Raw genomic sequence first — 25,075 nt, 5'->3', positions numbered from 1 at the left:
GCAGCCTGCTTCATATAATAGAACGTTGTAGAAAAGGCTGGTCTCAGTCACACATGTTCAGGTTACTTCAAGCTACGGTATTATGACGGTTGGGGGCAGCCATGATGGCAATGTAGGGAGTTGCTACTGGCAACCAGAACACTTACAGGGATTAGGCATTTCTTATGTCTGTGCTGTGCCACTTACAATCCTTGCCTGTTGAGTTCTGGGCTAACTTAATGCCTTGGTTTATCCCTTCAAGTCTTGGACCAAGTTATCAGAAGGGCTGACTATAGAAAGCTTACCCAAGCTATCAGATCAGCATCTGAGAACTTGCTCTTCATACAACAGTGAAAGCTGTGAGGCTGGTAAAGGCCAGGGAAAAGGTCCTCTTCTCTCATGCATTTGCAGATATGCCTCTCTGGAAAGTAAATATCTATACATATCAGAGCACCTCTCCCTAAGATCAACTTCCTTTGCTACTCACATCTTTCAGCATTGGTGCTGTGAGTGGGAATCCTGAGGGAGGCCAGGAAGTTTACAACTAGGAAATGGGCCTTCTCTGTGGTGACCACCTTTTATGGAATACTCTACCTGTAGAAGTGCACCAGGCACCTTCCCTCCTAATATTCAGGAAGCATATAAGAACTTTCTGTTTCCAAGGGGCATTTCAGGAGATCCTCCTCTCATAATTGTTGCTGACTTGGTCTTATTTTGACCATTATATTCTGATATATATATTTTTGTGCGTTGCTGCCGTCTTGGTTTTTAAATCTGCTATCTTTTTAATTTTTTTAATTTTTTTTTCGTTTGTAGTTTTGGGGTTGGTTGGGATTTGGCTGTTTACATTTTATTGTTGGAAACTGCACATTAGGCCATCAGACGGTATAACATAAAAATATAATCAATCAATCAATCAATCAATCAATCAATCAATCAATCAATCAATCAATCAATCTGCCTTTTCTTTGCTGGCTTTTAGGAGACTCATCCCAGATTTCATTTGGCTAATCTCCATAAACTATACATACACATTCATTTCCATTATTATCTCTGGTATACAGATTATGCAGGGTTTTCTAATGCCTCAGAAACCTGTTCAAGCACAGATGACAGAGGAATTATAGAAAAATACAACGGTGCCTCTTCCGATCTTTGCCTTCAAATCTTAAATACTAAATATCTGTTTCCACCCAGATTGAATAATGATAACATCTTAAATTCCTAGGTTCTATACATGATGGCCTAGTTTCTGTCTGTTCAGCTTTTTTTTTTAAAAAAAAATGTTTCTTCATTTGCATCTAGCAGCTTAGGCCATAGCTAAGCAAATCAGCTGGAAAAAACTGGGTAATAATATATTTCGAAATGATTGATTTTCTTCAGAAAACAACCAGTCTGTCATCTGTGCTTGCTGCAAACTGTGCATTCATATTTCTGAACTGCAACAGATTATGTTGTTACCTCAATATTGCATAGGCATTCTTCTAATTTGGAGACCACTTCAGAAAATTCAGGTCTTCCCTGCAAATACAACAAAAAAAATAACAGCATGAGTCTAGTTAAGTATGTTTTGGATGAAAGCAGAGAAAAGGCCCTTTTTACATTTTCCAATCATGTTTAAAAACCACCAACTTGTTTCCTGAGATAATAGTTTAAGACAGCACAGGAGCTTTTATAAAACAATTTTTCTGTCTGCTCCTTCATCTTCATTCTGCCACTTGCAACTGTACAAAAACCTCTCTGGGTTGGGGGAGGCTCCTAAGGAATTCAGGAGGAGGCACAGTGTGACAAATGATAGGAGGTGTGGAGAGAGATTTCTTTTTCCTTCCATGAACTTCCTGAACTTTTCTTAGGACCCCACCAATGTAGCATAATTTCTGTGCCTTCCGCAGCTCCTTTAATCTCATCCCACCACATAGTTAGAACTCCTCAAACCTCCATAGATGGTTCTGCTCAGGTGCACAGGAAACTGAACCATTTGTGGATGTTTAGTTTAGAAAAAAAAAGACCACTAAAAAGGGGGGGGGGCAAGAATATGAAAGATGACTATGCACTAGCGAGATGGAAGCAAAGGAATCTTTTATCTTGCTTTCATAAAACCCGAACCTTGTCATGTTCCAATGAAATAAATGGGCAGTAGATCCAGAAAAGAAATATGTCTTCATTTATTAACATATGGAATTCAAAATGTGATGTCTACTTGAAAATAAGTTTAGACAAATTCCCAGAGATGGTTATATCAAAGGCCATTGGGCACAATTTAAGAGGTAATGCTTGGTTTCAAGAACAAGAAAGTCCTCTTGCTTTCAGGTCATATTCCAAGTTTATAGGAAAAATCTGCTTTGTCAGTGTTAGAAATAGATTTCAGTATGATTTACCCGGGTCCTTCTTTCATCTCAAGGCCAGCTTGCACTATGTGCAAATTTGCATGTGATATTTCGTCTAAAAAAAATAAATACTTTTTCTTCCATCATTAAGATAATTGCTCTACCAAAGTTTCTACGCCTACAAAACGGCTTTACGTCTTCTGATATTGGTGGGAATTTTTTTTGGGGGGGGTTAAAGTTAAATAGTGAATGGACACAAGTATGCCTCAGACCTATTGCTTATTCCTGGCTGTCAGAATTTGGAATCTGTATGGCTAACTTTGAAAGTCTGACCCTGTTCTCGCTCATCTACTGAATTTTTCATTCATAATAAATGAAAGTGAACATGAACAAAAGTTGTTTTTACAATCTGCAGAATCCAATGACTTTTTAAAAAGCTATGTGATTGGTATTTAATTTACCCCTTTCTGAACTGTAATTAAGACATGACTAATTTTTTTTTAAAAAAATCACTTCCAAGAGAGAGATATAAACACGCACCCTTTATCTTTCCCTTATAGGTGTGCTGCTCATGCTGTTTGCTATGATGATTCAGTTAACAGCGTCATGTCCCTCTTCATGCGTGGTATGCTCTGAAGACATTACTCTGTGTCAGGGATTAACGTATATACTAGGTAACTAAGCAAGACACTCTAAGAGACGTGATATTTATTCTGTACTATCAGCTCACACTGCACAGCTGTAATTGTATTGACTACTTCCCCTGCCCGTTGCTGAAAGGTAAACTTCCAGAGAGCTAGTCTTTCACATTTTGACTGCAGAGTGATAGCATTGTTTCATTTCTCTTTGCCCAGAGGCCTTATACAAACTATTCTGAGCCCTATGGAGGTAATTGAAAACCTCTGTTACCCACTAACAGAGTCATTTCACTCAGCCAAATGCTTTAAGAAAAACAAAATAGATCATTTTAATAAGTTTTGCCCACATTTCCTGCAAAGTTCAAGCTGTCCACTAGCTGAATGAGCTATCAATTGCCTTATAACCCTGCCAAGGAATCCTTCAGCATTAGCAAGATTAAGTGCTGTACCAATGATACAGATTAGCATCATAAAATACATTATAATTCTGAAAGAAAGTGGTTTTCCTCCTTCTTGGTGCTAAATGAACTGTGGAAATGCTAACAAGATACAGTGGATATGTTCATTACATAGTGCTTGCTTAAGTCAACAATTTAATAAGACACCTGATCAACAAATTTAAAGTACAATGTGGCTTACAAGATGATTCTTAGGAAAGGAAAATATGCTTACTTGTAGTCATTAAAAAAAATCCCTAACCCTCATCACTGTTTAAACTATAAATAATGACCCACAGAACATTCTTCTAATCACTTTACATTTGGCAAATGATGAAACAAAATAAAAAAATTAAAGGATCCAAATCTGATTTTATGTGTAATCTCAGTAACAGATTTCTATGTTCCCATCCTATATGTGACAATAACAGTGTATCATTTGAGAAAAAGCTTTGAAGCATAGGCTCAAGCTGAGCAGAAGGCTAAATGATTATGACAATTGATGATGTTGATGTCCCTTGAAATCCAAAACTATGCAGTAACCAAATGGATGGTTTTGACTGGATCAGTCAAATCTTCTGGAAGATTTGTTTGCCAAGAAAATGACACCAATGTGCCTAGTTAATCAATTCAACGTCATTCTTCACTGAAATTACTCATTGTATGCAATGTTGCACTCACTGAAAAAGTGCCCAGGTCAGCATTGTGTCACTATCACTTGTACATTAGCACAGCTAGCAGAATAAGTTGGGAACAAGAATATCTTGTAGAATGCCTTATGAGATACTTTGAGCAATGGCTTCTGAAACGTCTGGATGGACAGATTCCACAGCAGCTAGTCTAAGGAAAATGAATCATTGGATATAAGGGTATAAGGGTATAAGGGTAAAAACATGGTTTCTACAAGATTTAAAGCATTGCACTGTATGATACTACTGAATATAACATTTATGCACATACATCACATAGCTAAGTGATGTTCTCAGCAGCACCTTGGGTTGAAGCTAGATATTTAGCTGTACTTTGAACAGAAGCATTGGAATAAGTAGGCCTTAAACTTGTCATTGTCAAAGTCTTATTGATTTCAGTGAGTTTACTCTGCTGTGACCACATCAGGAACTAACCCATTGGACATGTTATAAGATGGAGAGAGAGAGATGAACAGCAGTGCTACTGAGCCATGTTTGGCTATTCCCATCACAATGGCTCTCCTGTGCCCTGACAACTGAGTGAAAATAGGAAAGTCATATTTTGGTAATGCCATATTGAATTCAAGCCACCAGCTTCTAGGAGGCATGCTGCCACTTATTACAAGGTATCTTTATCTCGACACTTTCCACACACTCTAGACTGTTATCTCAATATCCGTCAAAGCAAATGACACCACTAATTGTTACAGAACATTATACATCCAAAGAATGACTACTGAAAATATTCCTGAGCTATTTACCTGTAAAAATATTCTAGTCAAAGGGACATATATGAAATCTGTTCAGAAGGACACAGCACATCAAGGCATGATGGCTGTATTGATATCATCTACAGTTTTGTTAAGCAGTGCTAGTGACAGATGCTGCCAGTGTGGCAGAAGACTCAGCAGCCAAGAGTGGGCAGAGCCAGAGGCGACAATGACTATATATACACACGTTTATAGACACAGAGGCAGCCTCTCTACAGGCAGGCAAGCACTGACACATATTTGCAAAAGTGGGATGGTTAAAGGTTAGGTAGATCCTTACAACTTACTCTGATGGACAAACTGCTATTGGCTTGGTTGGGTATATACAAGTATAAATGAATATATATTCATTGACTACTCAGTAGATTCAATGGGATCTATTTATGTGGAATGTTTCAGTGAACTAATTCCAAGGCCTGGAAAATCCAGGCTTTCAAAGTGAGTGTAATACATGGGGTGAATGGCTGTTACCTAAGAACCAAAACCAGGCAGGTGGTCCTTGTCTCTGAAAACATTCCCCATTATGTAGAAGCATGTTTACAAAATGAATCACTCTCTTTCTCTAAAGAGTTAGCATTCCAGCAATCAGTGGCTTGGATGGCTATATCACTAGCATGCTAACTCCACTAAATGTAAGTGTTAAATGCACCTATACAAGACAACCATCCATGGAATAATTTTACAGAAATGGCTATCTTCATGGCTCCTATTGTGTCTTCTTTGGCTCTTAATGGTGAGGCTAATTTGGCTGTAAGGCTAGAAGGGCCAAGTGATTTTAAATTCTAATCAGAATCAATACGAATTAAGCTTCCACTTTGTAAGATGGATTCTCTGACTTTGAAACTGTTCTGTGTGGAAGAATTGATGCCAGTTTAATTAAACCGCCATTGTAATTGAAAGCTGTGTGCAAGTCAATGGTTTCCAGGGAATAATGTAAATGTTTCTTTGCTTGCTGTTTGGTGCCCATCAGTTCTTATTCAAGGTTTGGCTATGAAGACATTGCAAAACAATACTACAAGTATTCCATATCATTTTTACTGGTCACACTATAAAGGATGTAAAAAGTAAAAATTAACTCATAGTTTCTATCAGCAGGCACAGGATTTTTGGAAAGCAAAGGTACTCAGATTTGGCTATGCTGCTTGATGAATTCTGGGAGCAGTATTCAAACCTCACCCTCCACAACTATGCACACCTCTTTGAGAGAGAGAAAAATCAGAGAATGGAAAGAAATCATTATTTACAATTTTACAGAACTTTACAAAAATGTGCTGTATTCTCCCTGCTCATAAGTTTGGTCAACTTGACAAGGCATCTCAGTAAGGAATTCTCAAGCCGCACAATGTTCCTTACTTCCAGACACAAAGGATACTGCCTTTACTTGTGAACATCTTTATAATCCGCACAAATTGTCTTTGCCACAACCTGGTGTCCTTACCCTTTAAGAAAGCAAAGCATGCCCATGCAGACACACCACAAGGACAGTATGACTGGCTAACTGTTAAAAACAACAACAGAGGACCCTCCAATGCTTCTGCTCTTTAGAAGTCCATGCAACAAAGTTGCAACATTTGGGGCAAACTTTATTATTTGCATTATAGTGCTATTTGCATTAAATGATTATTTTCTACATTTTGCTTAATTTGCAGAGAAAATTGTTTATGTTCTTGTCTCATGACAAGAGTGCAAGCCGTCTGTGAACAGAATAATTTTGCAATTGCTTATTGTCAGCTGTGAAGACGAAATGAGTCAGTATTTACACCCCTAGAAAGAGTGACTGGCTGGCTGTTCACATGAATCATTTTTACAAGATAGGATTAAAACTCAAGGCTACATTTTATAGCCCACTCTGTCTCTGCATTACAAGGATCAGTTTTCAAGTAGGGTAGGTTTTTGCATACTTAATAAAACGAATCCTAGGAGGATTGACATTAACTAGAACCTTGTTCAAAAAATTGGTCTAGAATGATGGAATTTTCCCAGAACAACTACCATAGGACTGGTACCACAATTCAGAAAATGGATCAAAGTGGCCACCTTGGCCAGAGTTTTCTGGCATTTGTAGTCCTCAAAAGTAACATTTCTCATCTCTGCGTGAAGAGTGGGAGGAGTAAAGAGTAGCTATGTGAAAAATGGCAGAAAATATATAAGACTAAGAGATAGAAACAACAAACCTAACCTAGGATCCGGTTATATGAGTTTGGATAGGAATGAACCATATTAAAGAATGAGAGAAAGGAAATGAACTGAAATACCGGGAAAAACACATAGCGTAGCCTTATGTTATCCAAGGAAGATTCCGCAGCAATCAGGCAACTGAAAGTCAAACTAGATGATACAGGTATTATATAATTAGATGCAAAGTCGACGTCATTAAGTTCTGAAAACCATTTACCAGAACATGAGCTTTCACTCAGCTCAGCACAATTAAGGGAGCTCTGTCCTGTGACTGGTCATTGGAAGGTAGACACAGGTTTTATTTGCAAGTCTGATTTGTAGAGTCTTTAGTTCTCTGAGGAAATTGCCCTGGGAAGGAAAACATGGGCAGCTTCTAAGTCACCTTGTTTGACCTTATGCTTGTGGCAGCTATTTCCTTATAGGGCTACTGATAGGCTTAAAGCAATCAGAGTTGGTTTAGCAGAATGCCTGCTGCCAAGTTCATGCACCCAACTTAACAGAAACACAAACCGAGAAGCTTTGTGTTATATGAAATGGGATTTCAATAACGAAGACATGACTATCACTAAAACCAAGGAGCAATGGCTTGAACTAGATGTATTGATTTCTTGAGTAATCTGGAAGTCTGTAGCCAGTTACTGATAGTATACTGGATTAACGTTTTGGCATATAAAATAATGATTATCTCTGACTACACATCTAAGAACCTCACTGTGTGCTGGAATACAGATTCATATCAGATAGCACTGTTTACGCCTGCATACTTTAAGCACAAAGTGCTGGCATTAGAAAGTCTGGCTATTTTATTTATCTTCTTTTCATTTTATTTGGCACTGCATGTAACCACTTCTGCAACACCTAGTGTTATGTAGTGGATAGAATTAACAGACTAGAATTCAGAAGATCTGGGTTTGAATCCCTTCTTGGCCATGGAAACTCATGTGGTGGTTTGCCATTGGTACAACTACTCTTTAAGCGTCTCACTTATCTGGAAAGTCCTATTAGGATTTCTGTAAGTTGGTTCCAACTTGACACAGAAGACACAAATATATGTAACTAGTTTCTATTTTACATGATGCAGAATTCTGTGTTTATTTATGCACCAGCACAAACAAACATTACTTTAGTCTGCAAAAAAAGAAACAATTACAGTAATTATCTGCTTTAAGAAATCATAAGCAGATATATCAGAAGCTTGCTTTTGCAACCTTTCAGCCCCATTTTAATTTAGATTTAAGAGTACAAACACGGTATTATGATAAAGAGGACATGAAGTAACAGTTCTGCCATGCTAGTCCAGAACAGCACCAACTTTTATTTCTCAAGAATTGTGAGTCAGTTAATGGCAACACTGCTAGTCACTCACTAGTCATTTCTGCAACTGTATGATATTCAGGCTAAGGCTAGGCTAATCTTCATATGGAGAACCTGATTAAAGGCAATACATGTCACAGCACGAGTTGTACTCAAATGCATTAATGAGAGACCCCTGGGAAATCCTTCAAGACATCAATAAGAGAACAGCTCCCCTGTAGAGTTTATTACATTTGCTTGAAACAAATAAAATCTATACTCTAACAGGAAAACAACAAATGACCTCCCAGCAATGATAAACATCAGCCTCAGTAAATTGGTGAGGCAGCTCAAATGGTAGCCACTACTCAGGGGAGGCCTTTTCCAAGAATAGCAGGGGTGTATCAGGTTAGGATTAAGGTGGATGGCTGAGCAGCAGGTGGGAAGTGGTGCTTGTCTTCTTGCCCTTTGCATGAGCAAAAGAGATGTTAGTTTTCTTGCTTCCCCTGTAAAGAGAGAAATCATATTGAACATTACAGTCCAGAAGAGACTGTAATAGGCGATGCATTATTATTGGCATTTAGTGGAACAGATGGTCTCCAGCTTCTAGGAACAAACACGTCACCTTGGAGCATGCTACCAAAAACAAGATTGCTATGTGGGTTACAAATGAATGTTCTGTGTAGCTTTTTGATGAATTTAAGCCAATGTTTGAAGGACCTTGTAGCCTCAAAATTGCAAGCTGTCAGTGATTTAATTGAGAAACCAACAACTTGACAAGAATGGTCAGTTCAGAGAGCCCATGTCAGGAGTCACCACAAAAGATGGTGATGCTCCTCAGCTTCAGGTGCACTGTTTCTAGCATACATGTCTGCCCTGCAATTTTCCTAATTGAAAAGAACAGAATAAATCCCAGATATGAACATCAGCCAAGCTGAGTTTTGCTGGTGATCCACTTCTGAAGAGACCTACGTATAGCTTTCAGTCACTTGGAAATATACATTGTCACAGAACTCAATGGACAGTTTATGAAGGTAGTGAAGTTATAAACTCCTCAGCCAGATTGACAGATCATAAGGAAAGTCTGATATCGTATCTGTGATATGCACTACTGTATTTACTTATTAGTAAAAGCCAAAGATGGTTCAAAATATTGAAGCAAGGAATCAAGAAAGCAATTCCTCCCCCCTTCCTTAATGGGAAATATGGCCCAGCCATGCAAAGGGTTTCACATCTCAAGGAAATTCTGCACCTTTTATTACAGAATCATTAGAATTTCTTCTGAAATTCACCATGTTCTATATGGATTGACCAGCAAGAGTAGCTGCATTGTGAAAACAAGAATGAGTTGTTTGTGGATCGCTGCTTCTACATAATTGCTCAAATCACTAGACACTTGAAAAATAGTTATGGCAATCATCTACCAAAGCTGTTAGGAGAGGAGACATTGCTTCTCTGCTGCTAGCTGAAAGTGAAATTAAAATAGGGATTCTACTTCTACATGATGCTAAATACTTTATTCATCAGTGCCTTGCCCCAGATAATATAGCAATCATTTGTTGTATTATCTACTAAAGTCTTCTCCATGACCAACCTCTTTTCATAATGTCTAATCTAAGTTAACAACATTTAGCAAAGGTTTTTACAAATGATAATTACAAAGCCTTCTGTTTGAAGATTGGCCTATTCTATCATTTCTTCTTGAATTAATTTAGGATTACCGATGAAAAGTTTTTGGTTTCTTCTCTGAATGACTTCCCAGAATAGCACCCCCCCCCGTGTTAATATCGCTTCCAGTTTGATAGAAAGATTTAATTCCTGATTTTCTCTTCTTTTCTTGTTTAATGGTAAAATAGTACTATCTAATTTTAAGAATATGTCACTCAGTTGAACTATTATGTTGCATTTGAGTGACCTCCACATGGGGTTCAGGTAATACAACAAACACACATCTTCCTGTCAGGAATTCAAGGAAATGGAATCAGCAGAGATACGGGCCATTTACTGTGGCTACTTTGTATGCCTGGCTTTATATTACCATAATTTACTCAGCTTTTGCATTCATGTTGTTCTGGAAAATTTCCTCTTATACGGAGAAAGCCCTCCAGTTCTCTCAAAATAATGATGATATGAAAAACATCCCACTTGCTTCCTCACTTCTGATCCTGCCACTTTCTCATCACCACCTTTTCAACATTTCGTATGCAGTCATGAGGACTAGAAACAGATGTTTTCAAATCCTAATATTTCCACTTGTGAGCCACACAAATGTCCTCTGAAAGCTAGATACTGTCCAAGGGGCCTATGTTGCCTTCTATCACTCTATATATGCATGATGAAGAGGCTGCAATAAAATTATGGCTATATCTCCTCAGTCAGTCCTACTGACTCACATTCAGGTGAAAAGGAATAGGTTTCCATAACAGTTGTTCCTCAGATGCTTTATCTTTATAATGTTAATAGACAATGGATGACACCAAGAAGTAAGGTGTAAGTAGATTAGGCCCATTGAATCAATAAAATTTACATAGGTGTTGTCTTACCAAATCTCTGTATATTCAATGGGCTTATTCTAATTGCAACTTACTACTGGATTTTAGATAAAGTTCTTTAGGAATTGGGTAGTATTAAAGCAGAGAATATGAATTGTAAAATTATGCACATCCCTATATTTCTATACCTTTTATACAGCTGTTGCTGCATCCACTAAAGCTTTGATTATTACTGACGGAAGCATTACTTCAGTAGAAGGTTTTAACTTGTCCTTCCTGCTCAATGCAACTTTACTAAGACTCAGCACTAATGGGATTACAACAATCAGAGATGATGCTTTTCTTGGACTTAGGATGCTGAAGACTTTGCATCTGGACCAGAATCAAATATCTACCACCTCTATCACATACAGCACATTTCATGAACTTCAGAAGCTTCAGGTATTAGTACTAAGCAATAACATCTTGAGCACCATTCATGGCACCTGGTTCAGGAACATGAAGGATCTTATTAAACTCAATTTAAATGGAAATCAGCTCACTAGCATCACAAGTGACAGCTTCGAGATGGCAAACCTTGGGAAACTCAGGATCTTGGACTTATCGAACAATTTCATTAATTCCATTCAGAAGAGAGCCTTCCATGGCCTCACCCAACTGACGGAAATTGACCTTTCTAGAAATAGGCTAGCTGCTATTCCTGACACGTTTTCTCCTCTCACTCAATTAAGCCGTCTAAACTTAGACCAGAACTGGTGGAACTGCACGTGCAAACTTTACGACCTTGCCTCTTTTCTAAGGAAATACATGAATTCTTCATCAAGGACACTCAGGAATGCTGACAACATGAGCTGCAGGGCTTCTGAAAACCCATCCGTGATCAATCTGCTTGAGCTCACAGAGGTCAACTGTAAGTCTGCAGTTAAACACCCCCCTGGAGTTTTAACAAACAGGAGAACAAATTATGGGAGAGACATTGCATTGGTAGCTATATTTTCCATTCTAGGTAAGGATTCCTTCAGCATGTTGGTAACCTGTTTCATTATGACATTGCCCCCACCCTCATGTGCTTTCTATGTTTCGGGTGGGATGGACCAGGGGGGGGGGCGGAATTAAGAAATGGTGTAACTCCTAAAGGACCAAATAGTATATGAGAATCAGCAAGTTCAACAACTTGCCTTAAGCCGGACTCACTACTATTAATAATTATTTAAAGCATCCATCTAACAGCATTCTGTTAACAGCAGCTGCTTCTAAGGGCATGTTGGTGACATAGGAATTTTGTCAGGGATTCATTTTGCCAACTGTGTTCAATTCCTTTAAGTCGTATTTCAGCTTTGTTAGCCTTGTGCTGTTTCCTACTTCCTCCAATTGCAAGTTAAACTACCAGAATGGCCTGCCCCTGTTGGTTCACCTTTTTCTGTTCCCTTCCCATCCTGGTCGTATGATATTAAAAACTATGAAATGACAACAGACAAATTTCCCATGCCACAGGCCTTTCAGTAAAGTGTGAGGTGCGGTGTTACCAGCAAGCATTCACAAAAAGGTGTCATAACAGATATATAAGTGTTATGAGACGAGTCCTATATTTTCCTCTGTTGCAAATTTTAGTTTGCCACATTGAACAGATGGTCTCTCATGGTTCCCCTACTCCCATGTCATATTGCTCTTCTGTACAGATCACTTGTGTGTGTGGTGTTTTTGCATATTGCGACAAAACTGGAATTAGCTATTACTGTCTAGCAAAGTAGCCACCCTGACTCCAGAATAACCCTCCTCTGTCATTCAGAATGGTAGATCAATTGCTCCTTTGATATGGCCCTGAGTTCTGTTCACCTGACAATACAGAAATCTTTTTCTTTCAACACAAACACGTAAAAATATATCTCAAAGTCAAAAGTCTTGCCCGAAGCTGTACCATTGCCCACAGCTATACCACTGCAGGCTGTGATCTCATATCGTTTCAGAAGCTAAGAAACGTTAGTCACAGATTGTAAATGGAAGGCAGACTGCCAAGACGATGAGGTTGCTGGATGAATTGTTAAATGAAATTCCTCCTCTGAAGCCAGAAAGAACTAGTTACACTACTAGCTTTTCATCTGGAACACCATAGCAAGTAGAGGTACAACCAGAGACAATTTCTTTAGATAGTTAAAATGACCACAAATATTCCCTCATAGTGCTTAGGTTTACACATTTCAGTCTTACTAACGCTCTGTTGAAATATGGCCAATATGTTTCAAAAGATTCACATAAAGCTAGATAAGAAAGCTGCTATTCTGGGATCCCTTCCTGAGAGGAATAATGCATAGGAGTATCTGATTCTCCCATGTGAATGGCTGTTTCCATGGTTTTCCTGTATAGGTAGCCTGTTTCAATTCCACATCAGCCAAGGATTTTTTTTTTCATTTTCATCACACTGGAGGCTTTCAAGGATCCAATGCATAGATCTCAATTCCCAGTTCCTGCCTGTGAGGTCTGATGATCATATAGTGACTAGAATGCTATACCATGTTTATTCTGGTCACTATAGTTGTCACTAGAGATGGGCATGAATTAAAAAATGAATCACCAAATTTGTTCAAAAATTGCTCAATTTTTATTTGTATGAATTAATGCCTCGAATATGAATCAATGCATTTTTAGTGATTTTTGATTCATCAATTCATTGGGCTATAAAACAGCCCCCCGCAGGCACTTAGAGGTACCAAATATACAGGGAAGCTTCCTCTGACTCTCCTCTAATGACCCTCCAAGTTTGGTGGAGATTGGACTTCCCTAAGTCAGATGCTAAAGGGCACCTTCCTTGGAGGACCCACTTTGTGGGTATATAACTTGGATGTCTGAACCCCAATCTTCACAACACTTGGAGGAATTGTAGAGGAGAGTCGGTAGAAGCTTCTCGGTGATTTTGGTGTCTCTAGGTGCCGGGGGGAAACTTTCCTGGGAGCCCCCTTTTTCTGGGTGTATACTTTGGACTTCTGATATCCAAACTTCATCAATCTTGGAGGGATTGAAGAAGAGAATCAGGGGAAGCTTTCCTACAAAATTGGTATCTCTAGCCCCTCAATGCACCCCTTTAGTGCATTGAGGGGCTTCTTAAAAAAGGATTTAAAAGTAAAAAAAAAAATGAACTGATGAATGGATTCATTGATATGTCAGAAAAAAGTTCATAATTTTTTTAAATTTGTGATTCATTTATCTTTATGAACCATAAATCAAAATGAACCACCATTTTTCTGATTCAGGCTCATCTCTACTTGTCACTATGTTCGAAACAGACTGATGAAGGACGTTGTTTTTTTCGTTGACTTTAAAAACTGGTTGTGGCTGTTATGAGCCATCACGTGGCTTCTGATTTAAGGCAAGCCTCTGAATGAACAACCTCCAAAGCTCACTAACAGCCCCACTCAGGGCTTGCAAACTCAAGACCATGCCTTCATCTATTGAGCCAACTGGTCTTGGGTTGGGTCCCTTTTCTATGGTCTTCCACTGTTCCCTGTGTTATTATGTTTTCTAGTGAGTCTTTTCTTCTAATGATATGTCCAAGTTATGATGGCCTCAGGATTATGTTAATTTCAATGCCTGATTTGAACTATAGGCTTGATTCAATTTGGAATCCATTTCCGGCAGTCCAAGACATCTATCTGTAAAGCTCTCTTTGAGTACCACATTTCCAATGAGTCATCATCTTCCTGTCAGCTTTCTTTTTTGTTCAGCTTTGCCATCTGTACATAGCAACTCAGGGTAGTATGATCCTGGGCTCAGTCTCAAATAGCATATCTTTTAAGCATATTTTCCAGATCTTTCACAGCTGCCATTTCAAGTATCTGTCTTGCTCTGATTTCCTAGCTTCAGTCTCATCTTTGCTTGGTGAATGAAGCAAGACATAGAATATCTTCAATGATTTCTGCTTCTCCATTATCAATTTCAAAGTTATATAATTATTCTGTGGACATCTTTGTCTCCTTAATGTTCAGCTGTAATCCTGGTTTGTTTGTTTTTTTGCACTTTCTTCTTTCACTTTTTTCAACAATTGTTTCACATCATTGCTATTTTCTGCCAGTAATATGGTGTCATTATCAGATCTTAAATTATTGAGGTTTCTTCTACAAGTATTCTCTATCTGAATTTAATCCAACTCTCCTTTTGATGTGTTTTGCATATAGATTGAGAGGATGTGCAGATAGTGGCTGAAATCTAGTAGTAAACTGTAATTAGAGTAGGCTAATTGAATCAATGGAACATATAGAGGTGCTAACTCACCTAATCCTCACTGATTTAGTGCATTAAGCATCAGGACAGTTATATACTGTAGCACCCCCATTTCTTTGAGAATGATCCATGTGTCAAAGTCTTTACCATGATTTATAAAGCACAAACTGATTTTCTTCCTAAATTTCTTAGTTTACTCCAGTAGCCATTACATTTTGGCAAAATGATTCCTAGTGCCTCTTTTCTGAAACCAGCTTAAACAGTATATCTAGTAAAAAAATCCTTGTTGCAACATCTTGATTTAGTGCATTAAGCATGAGTACTTGAACAGGAAATTAATGCAATGGCTCTATACCATCACATCAAAAGAAATACAAACAAAATAACATGACATGACATAACAAAGGAAAGCACAGAGATAAAAATGAATAATTGAGCCTTGTGGCGCAGTGGTTAAACCACTGTACCTCAGCCAAAACTGTGCTCACGATCTGGGGTTCAATCACAGGTAGCCGGCTCAAGGTTGACTCAGCCTTCCATCCTTCCGAGGTTGGTAAAATGAGTACCCAGCTTGCTGGGGGGGGGGCAATGTGTAGCCTGCATAATTAACTTGTAAACCACCCAGAGAGTGTTTGAAGCACTATGGGGTGGTGTATAAGCAGCATGCTTTGCAGTGTATAAGCAGCATGCTTTAATAAATACATCTAAACATAAAACCAAGCAAACTCAAGTGATGGTATAATGAAGCAAATAAAAGAGCATGCCCTGAATGGGATCTCACTAAACATCATGTACATAATTTGGGAGGGAGACTATATTGTATTGGACATTAGGGTTTCTATAGTACACCAACCCTCCCTTCAAAGGTAAGATCCAGTCTTTCTGTCCATCTATTTTAACCTTGACCCATCAGAATCTAATATTTTACTCCCCAAAGTCATATTTTGTTGCAAAATTGACATATTAGTAATGTTTCAGCATCCACATATAACTCTACTAGGTAGCCATTTTACGAAGAGCTGTATACATTGTCCCCAAATAAAAGCCACTTGCCATGTACAGAAATATTTTTGCCTGACCCAAAACCATCAGGACAACAAATTTGCCAACACTACTTTTTGCCAAGTCAAGGTAAGGTACTCGGATCTTCAATAGACTGGCTCCATTTGGTGGGGCAGTGGGTGACAGGACACTTGAGTCCTCAGTGGTTCAAGAAATACATGACATACAAATTTAACCCTTCCTTAAACCCAAACCTTAACTCCCTACTACTTGCTCTCACAACTTATGGATCCAAAAATATCTCAAAATTTACACAATTGAAGTTTTTTTTATCTTCCTGAGTGAAGATTAAGGAGATATCTGATGTATCCCTAGCTAGTATTAATTCATTTGCTCCTTGTATAATTGCTATGGGAAACACTCTACACAGAATGACTGGATACTGCAGAAAAAACGGGTGCAAATTTAATTGGATTCCAGTGTTATTCACCCTGCTATATTCAGTAATGCTTTAGTAGTACGATTTTCCTGTTAGTTGTTTTGTTTTTATTACAGCCTGATTTTTATGTTTAACGTCTAATCATCTCCACTTAATTCATCTGATTTTATCTTTGATAAACCTTGTGTTTCTCACAGGAGGTGCTGGTCTCACTTGCCTAGTCTTAGCCCTCTTTAACAGGAAGCTTCAGCACAGCAAAGCAAATGAACACTCATCAGAAAATTGCTGTTGCAGAACCCTCGATGAATCCCAGTGTGGTTGTAAGCCAAGAAATTATCACACTAAGGGATACTGTAACTGTCAGTTAACTCGAGAAAATGAAATAAAGGTCATGTCCACGTTGTGGTCTGGCAGAGATACGCCACTTTTACAGGAAAATAACTATCAAGAAAGAGCAAAGGCAGAGTGTAAGTGCACAGGCCTAAAAATGCCATGCAGAACCATTGAAAAGGAGAAGGAACAAATGAAAAATGACTATTTCTTCTGCTTTAACTGTGGACTGCTCCAGTCTCATCTTCAAGAATCCTCTGGGAATATAGCTGTGCCTAATGAAGCAGACATACCACACCCAAAGCATGTCCAAAGAACTGTTGGAAGCCCAGAACACTTTGAGCCATGGGACGAAGACTCATTAATGACAAGATCACAGAACCACCCAAGATTTAATCAAGGTGAGTTCTCTTACTCCTAGAGGAATCAGGACATGGCTTTAATTTTTCCAGTTGCTCTCCCTTATAAGCTTTTTAAAGTAGCAAGTGTGTCAGTCTGTGCAAGCATATCAGACCAAAACAAGCAAACAAAAAACAAAACAAAACAACCAGGAGACAAAGATGTTGTGGCATCTTAAAAACTATATTTTAATATGAGCTTTTGCAGATCAAATCTGAGGAAGTGGACTTTGATTCATGAAAGCTCATATTAAAATACATCAGTTGGTCTTTAAGGTGCTATGATATTACTTTCACTCTCTCTTTTCAGTACTTTTGTTTTGTCCTGTTTTTTATCTGATCACTCTTATTCACAATAGAGCAAAAGAAGTTGGGGCCAAGACTTATTGTTTCCATAAGAACAAGAGAGGTCTCATGCCAAGAGCTACAGATATAATTCATTCCTATGTCAGTGTGTTCTGTCTGAAGTGGGGGGTCGTGGTACAGAGGAGTAAGCGCACATTAGCTCCTTATATTTAATTCCACCTGTTCTAAATCTACTACAGTATTGCAGAATACCTAGCGTGTCACACAAGACCGAATACATGGAGGTTGGGCACAGCCATTCACCTTGGTTGTGAATTTCTGATAGTATCCAAAATACAAATTTCAGAAGGGCACATGGGAATGTAAGACTGAGTGAAATTAGTAAATCTTGTTGTTGAGAAATGGAAATGAATGTTTTCACCCTTTATTGAGAAAATTTGGGATTGATAGAACTGTCTCTGAGGATCAGAGTCTCAAGGGACCGTAATAAAGATAGGGAACAGAGTAGGAACAGCTTCCCACTAGAGAAACATTTGGAGGCATGTTTAGAAGAATACCAAGAAACAAATTGCAGAGAATGCTGGCAAAAGGGGACCAAAGGGGACTATCACTTATATTGAAGTTGACAAAGAAGTCAAGAGAGAATGAAGATTAACTCCATGTCTTTGTCTTTGGAAGTGACAAAACTGTGAGTGATTTTAAGGAGCTCAATTTAAGCAGAGGGAGAAAATGTGACCCAAGGAAGTCAGGAGCAGAGCTGGAGGACAGAAAATGGAGACAACAAGAGTCAGCCTGATACAAGAGTTCAGATTAAAAGACAGGTAAATTGACGAGGAACTTCAGAGAGGATCTAGCCTGAATGGAGTAGAGAGGGATCCAGAGGGTCAAGAGAGAGAAAAGTCTATTCCTTAGTGAAGAGGCAGGACCCTGAGATGGCATCCAAGAGTTGGCAAGATATGGGGACAAGCGAGATGTCCAGGGGTTTCATGAAGATAGCAGAGCAGATTGTAATAAATGAAATGGAGTGGTGGTGGGAATGGGGAGGAAGTATAATGCTACACTGATAATAGCACAGTCAACAGAAGGGCTGCTGTTACTATGTTAAGAGAATTGCCTAGTAAAACTGCAGCAGATGATTGACTGAATGTTCTGGTCAAGAAAAAAATATTATTCTTATTTAATTCAAAAGCTTAAACCTGCAGCCTCAACAAATGTATGTGTTAGCCATAGCTTTGTAACATTGCTTTACTAAGAGTGAAATATGAGCTGATTGTCCTGCCTTTTCCCATAAGCAGGGAAGCCTCTTTTTTTTCCTGGCAACAGTGGTGTAGGTGTTCCAAACATCTGTTGAGTCAGTGTAAGAAAACTCCCTCTACATGTCCTAAGTTGCAACACTTGCTATTTAGCAGGAATCAGAAGCGACACCCTCTGTGGAAGATGTTCAAGGCTTGCATGTGTTTTGGCAAAAGAAAGGCCTGGAAAACATTTAGCAAATAAACTGTGTCAGTCTTTATCCCAAACTGAGAACAGAGACTACTCAAAGCCTCACAAGCAAAGGCATGTGATTACAGCCTTCTCATCCACAGCCAATACACCAGAAGGGCTGAAGAAACATCACGGGACACCGGGATTAGAAAGCTGTGTCTCACGACAAAATGATCCATGTGGGCTGTTAGATAGGAACAAAAATATTTCTTCACAGCTGGACAATTTTCTTTTCTGCAAATATATAGATTGTGATAAACATCAAGAGACCCCCACAGGAAAGAAACGGCACCATGAAAAACAATTCAGGTTGGAGAAGGAAGAGAGTGAAGTGAAGAGCAGAAGACCAGGAGGTTGCTATATGAGTGATGGAGAGGTGCCATTATCACCAGGAGTCAAGAAAATGTATCAGCCCAAGAGCGTTAGCTTTTATGTACCTGACCTGGGAAGAATAAAAAGGGCAGATGCAGAAACAGCCAGCTCAAATGAAGAGAGAACTCTGGAGAACAGACAACAGTGTGAGTATTTCCAAGGAAACTCATCCTCTCCTCTGGCAAGGAGATTGCTTAGCAATTTGGAAGCAAAAAATGAAAAAAGGAAATCATCTCCCATCCCTGTGGGCCCTGGGGGAAAAGAAAATGAACTCACTCAGAAGAAGAAAATAAAAACAAAAAGAGAATATTCTTTAAATGTGAAGTTAAATTTACATCCCTTTAGAAAAGCAAGGGTCTACCCTGAAGAACCTCTTCCCAAAGAAAACCGAGAGCAATGCCAATGCTGTCAAAATATAAAATTTCCACATCCTTCAAAGGAGGAGGAAACAAGGAAGAAACGAAAAACAAAATCAGAAGAATCTGTGGCTGCTAAAAAAATGTCTGGGAGCAGCAAAGAGACCATTTACTCCAGAGTAGTTGTTGGGAAACTGCCTGAAGAAAATGGCAAGATTGCAGCTCCATCCATCCCTGATTTGTCTAGGAGCATTACTGAAATGAGAAATACTGAGGATATTTTGTTGGCCAAGAATGTAGAAACTCCAAGTTGCAGCTGTAGGTCACCTCCACTGTCACCAAACAGAACTTCAAGAATGTCTATTTCTGTCACTTCTCTTTCGTCGGACCATTCACCAAATATTTCACAGAAGACAACAAATGATGTTCCCATTTCAGCAAATTCTAAAGAAGAAGAGGCTACAGAGATGGCAGTCTTGCCCTTTCACCAGAAGATAGCAATGAAAAAAGACCATTTTTTCTCTCTGCCTCTCTTTAGTCCAGTAGAACAACCTGACTTGCAGACTTCTGACATGGAAGGTGATTTGCAGCCTCAGAAAACTACAGAGAATATTATGCAAAATACAAAGCTTGATCAGTTAGGACAGCAACAATTAAAAAGACAAAGTGAAAGCCCACCCATGAAAGATGAGCTAGACCTCCTCAAAGAATGTCCACAAGGGAATGTAGTTAGTTTAGAGAGTCATAGATTTGAGGAAATACTGTCATTAGATGGGGACCAGATTCCTATAGAAAAGGACACGAGCCTCCTCAAATGTTCAGCTCATTTGAGTGGTGCACTTCCTGATTCTCAAGCTAATGAATGTCTAATTACAAGAGAAGGAACTCAGAAACCAGATGGAACCAAAGACATAGAAGGATATAGAACAGAAATGATACAGCTGACGGAAGATTCCAAACCAGAAAGAAACACTGAGTTGACTGAAATGCTTATCTCTGATACTCCAAGGGACTCATTAGGTCTGAAAACAGAAGAAACACAACCAGTGAACAAGTGGGAAAATAACAAACACAAAACACTGCATAAAAACATTGTCAAAGTGACCATTATCTCTAATGTACCAAGCCTTGCTAGTTCTCCTAAAACTGGAAACACACATTTGGATGGTAACAATCTTGAAATGAACAATAACATTCCCGTAGGTAATGACAGTGATTTGCAAGAAGCTCCAAACAATCAGCTTGATGAAGGTAGCAGTGAACACAAAGAAAGTAAAATGCCACCAGCAACACATCAAAAGTCTTCTTTGTTATCCCAGTTTAAAGACATCAGTTTTAAGGAACAAACTGAGATGTCTTTATTGCCTTGCAAAATAAATAAAGATGAAATCTCTGTTCCCCAGCCTACACTGTCGCCCACATCTTCCCATTATGATAAAGAATTATCTTTGCAGGTGGAACAATGCAAAGCAAATATTTCAAATGACACTTATCCTTTAATTCTCTTCAAAGACAAAAAACCCCTCTCAATATGAAAATGCAGGCTTTTTCATTTTCTAACCAAAAGAGAAAATCTCAAGAAGTCAGAGCAATGTTTGATACAAAAGGAAGAGTTGGTGAATGTCAGAGCAGAATTCAGAACAAAATGGATTTGTAAGTATTACAAAATAAAACTGTGATTATAAATTAAGGTTAACAAGGCATCCCATATTTTGTCTGAAGTGTTCATACCACAAAATGATTTGATTAATTAATCTGTAGAATATAACTATGTTTTTACCAGAAAAGCTAAGATGATAAAATCTGATGCAAGAATTCAACCCCAGTTCCCTCAGGCTGCCATCCTATTGTATTTTTTTAGAGGTGAATTGTTAAAAGTTAAAGAAATCTTCATAGATTTTATATGTTGCACACTGAGTTGTACGACTCAGTGTGCAATAGATAATGTGTCCATGGCTGCCATTTTCTGTTCTCAGTGGGTCATTCTTTATTTTATTGTGGTATGGGTGGGTGGTGGTGGCCGTTATCTTTCATGTTTTATATTAATTCCATTGTTTAAAAGGGTGTTAGAAAATATACAGTAAATGGTAACATGAAATGGAAATAGGTGAGAAATGTCTTCAGTCTTTGTTATGGGTCACTGCTGTTTTTGACTTTAAGATTTTAACTACTAGGTAGGAGGATAGAATTGAGGACAGAAAGTTTACTGCCCCACCCCGGTCATCTGAAGATAATTAGCTAGAGTGTCTCTTTCATTTTTCTATACTTCAAAGGCTTTAGATAATTTTTCTTAATTTTTTTTATTGTTATCTCAATATAATTTAACCATATCAAGAACCTAAGATTAATCTCTTGCCATTAACGAAGTGATGTGCAGAAATGAAACAGGTAAATGTTTTCCTAGCATGGAGATCAATGGAAGGGAAGCTTCACCTGCTTAAGTACTGTGCATCAGACGGTTTTATGACGAAAGCCAGTGAAAAAGCTAATACATCTACCCAATGTCTTTGTACTGCATTGTGTTTACCAGTAAGAACAGCCAAACCAACTGTACCAAAGTGGCTGAAGTAAAAGCAGTTAAGCATGGAGACTGACTAAATAATGGGAAGCCCATGGTCTCCCATGGATCCTTTAATCACTTAGGCATTAAGGGGGGTTAAAAAGGGGTCACCACAAATATACATATATATCCCATTGCAGCCACTGAGCCAGACATTTTGCAGAAGTACTGGACAACGAGAAAGACTTGCATCACTGTTTAGATTCTTCTCTTTGTTCTTAAACTCAGCTGCCCACACTGGCTAATAATTATATGGATCACTGTTGGCACTGTTTGGATCAGAAAAGAAGACCACATATGCTTCTACTCAGAACAATACATCTTCCCCTTTTAAGAGCTGTTGAGCACTTTTCTGGTACAGGGCTAGGACATGCATTATTATGGGCATGATTCAAAATAACTTTGTTTAACCTATGTGTACAGGTACCTTGCACCTGGGAGTGGCATTAACTGCAGTGAGAACCGTATGACATACTATAGCTTATGTTAGTAAACTATGTCACATTGGACATATAAAAACTGTGTGCTACAAACAGAAGCAGGAGGAAACACAATGTGCTGCTTAGAGCCAGTAGCACTGAGGACAAAAGAATGGCTGAAGTAAAGGAAACAAGCAGAAGAAGGCAAAAAAAGACCCTCTTCCCCCCAAAACTCCCAAGCATCTTTATACCACACAGGCAACCCAACTTTCTCACACCTGTGGTCCCCTTTCTGATGCCAATAGGTTGGATCCATGGAAGGAAAGACTTTAAAAAAACACTCAGAAGGCAGACGGACTTGACTGATGTGCCAACTGGAGGAAGGAGTTGGCCAGGAAGGAGGGCAGCTCCTTCCTCCTCTGAGACAGGGCCAACATGACTCCAGGACATCTGGCTGGGATACTCTGGAAGCTGTACTTTAAAAATGTCATTGAAGTCCTGCAGTCCCGATGCTGTTCCAGAAAATCTTTGAAAGATTATGATTAAATGTGAAGATTGCCTGCCTCTCTTATTTGAGCACAAGCAGAATTTTATAAAATGCTATTGTGGAGCTAACAGGTTATGATGAGTAGGTTCACCACAGTGTGTGAGACAAATCTGCTTAGAGCAATATATGAGCTTTATATTCTAAATGTCCTTCATCAAAAACCTCCCGTTGCCTTCCTTCTTGTGCATAAAAGGTGCCATTTTGACTCCTTGAAGATCCCTACTTGATTTACATGTTTGTGAGATAGATAGACAGAACAGAATAGATAGATACAAATGTGTGTCTCAGAAATATGACACTTCCCTTTTAGTTTTATCAAACACAATTGTTATACATCTTCACAGTGTCCCATACATTAAGCTATTAATGTCCCAATAAATCAAACAAAAATGTGACTATAAATAGTCTTTTAAAAATATAAATTCCAATTTCTGAAGAGCTTAACTGTGATATAAAATATTCCAGAGTGAACCCGAGGTGGCAGCTGGTTCACTCAAGTTTTGATTTAGGAAAAGAAACCGCCAACAATTTGAGAACATAAAAAAGTGCTATTACTGCATAATGTATCCAGTGTCAAAATATTATTGGGACATAAGAGAGCCAATATGCATTACAGTGGAGATTATTAGGCATACTTCAGTCTCAAAAGACTATGGTAACGTACTCTGAATGGAGGACTTGGAACAGCGTCTAGTGTGGCTGAGAAGACCAATTTGAGAGTAACAATCCCTTCCACGCTGAAGACAAATACAGTCTATCCCCTGTCCAGGTCCCTGATTTTGCTGCTTTTGGGACTGCCTCTTTGCCTCGGCCTGCTGGAGAAGGGTTTCTTCAAAATGCAAAAGGCCATGATGCACCACCTGCCTCCAGGCTGAATGCTCAGATGTCAAGTTTTCCCATCTGTTGAGGTCCATTCCTATGGCCTTCAGATCCCACTTGCAGATCTCCTTGTATCGCAGATGTGGTCTCCCTGTGGGGCAATTTCCCTGCACAAATTCTCCATATAGGAGATCTTTTGGAATCCAACCATCAGCCATTGTCACGACATGTCCAAGCCAAGATAGATGTCGCTGTTTCAGTAATGTATACATGCTAAAAATTCCAGCTTGTTCTAGGACTACAGTGGTGCCTCGCTAGACGATGATAATCCGTTCCACTGAAATCGCTGTTTAGCGAAATCATTGTCTAGCAAAAAGCATTTCCCCATTGGAATGCATTGAAACCTGTTTAATGCATTCCAGTGGGGAAGAATCATCATTGTCTAGTGAAGATCGGCCATAGGAAAGCCGCTTTGCAAACCGCCGATCAGCTGTTTAAATCGCTGTCTTGCGACGCTTAGGTCCCAGAAACACCTGTTTTGCGAGCACGAAGGGAGCTGTCAAAATCATCGTCTAGTGAAAATCGGTTTTTGACACAGGGACCAAACATTGTCCAGCGAAATTCCCCCATAGGAATCACTGTTTTGTGAATTGCTATAGCAATCGCAAAAAGTCAATGTCTAGCAAAAAAACTGTCATGCGGGGTAACTGTCTAGCGAGACACCACTGTACTCTGTTTGGAACTTTGTCCTGCCAGGTGATACAAAAAATGTGTCGGAGACAACGTATATGGAATGTGTTCAGCCTCCTCTCCTGCTGTGCACAAAGGGTCCAGGACTCACTGCAGTACATGAGTGTGCTCAGGACACAGGCTATTTAGACCTGGATCTTGGTATATGTCGTCAGCTTCTTATTAAGCCATACTCTCTTTGTGAGTCTAGAGAACATGGTAGCTGCTTTGCCAATGCATTTATCCAGCTCAACATCTAGAGAGAGTGTGTCAGAGATCGTTGAGCCAAGGTACA

General features: G+C 38.9%; 3 protein-coding genes across 3 annotated transcripts in view; 2 read left to right on the top strand and 1 right to left on the bottom strand.

The window, feature by feature from the left end:
- The window catches only part of TNNI3K (TNNI3 interacting kinase), a 224,219-nt gene that overhangs the window by 34,591 nt on the left and 164,553 nt on the right, over nucleotides 1–25,075 (bottom strand). The window contains exon 22 of the mRNA XM_020794679.3: nucleotides 1,441–1,500. Within this exon, the coding sequence (XP_020650338.1) occupies nucleotides 1,441–1,500 (60 nt within the window). The remainder of the gene's footprint in view (nucleotides 1–1,440; nucleotides 1,501–25,075) is intronic.
- On the top strand, nucleotides 7,121–17,210 carry LOC144588622 (leucine-rich repeat-containing protein 53-like). Its single transcript, XM_078391728.1, has 3 exons — nucleotides 7,121–7,181; nucleotides 11,003–11,809; nucleotides 16,657–17,210. Exons 1-3 carry the CDS (start codon nucleotides 7,121–7,123, stop codon nucleotides 17,208–17,210), a joined length of 1,422 nt encoding a protein of 473 aa, XP_078247854.1.
- LOC144589087 (uncharacterized) lies at nucleotides 11,378–23,750 on the top strand. Its single transcript, XM_078392981.1, has one exon. It carries the CDS (start codon nucleotides 19,340–19,342, stop codon nucleotides 21,239–21,241), a length of 1,902 nt encoding a protein of 633 aa, XP_078249107.1. The 5' UTR covers nucleotides 11,378–19,339; the 3' UTR covers nucleotides 21,242–23,750.

This window comes from Pogona vitticeps, chromosome 4 (assembly GCF_051106095.1).
Source record: "Pogona vitticeps strain Pit_001003342236 chromosome 4, PviZW2.1, whole genome shotgun sequence".
Lineage (NCBI taxonomy): Eukaryota > Metazoa > Chordata > Lepidosauria > Squamata > Agamidae > Pogona > Pogona vitticeps.
Note: the sequence above shows the minus strand (reverse complement) of the source record. Positions and strands in the feature narration are given on the sequence as shown.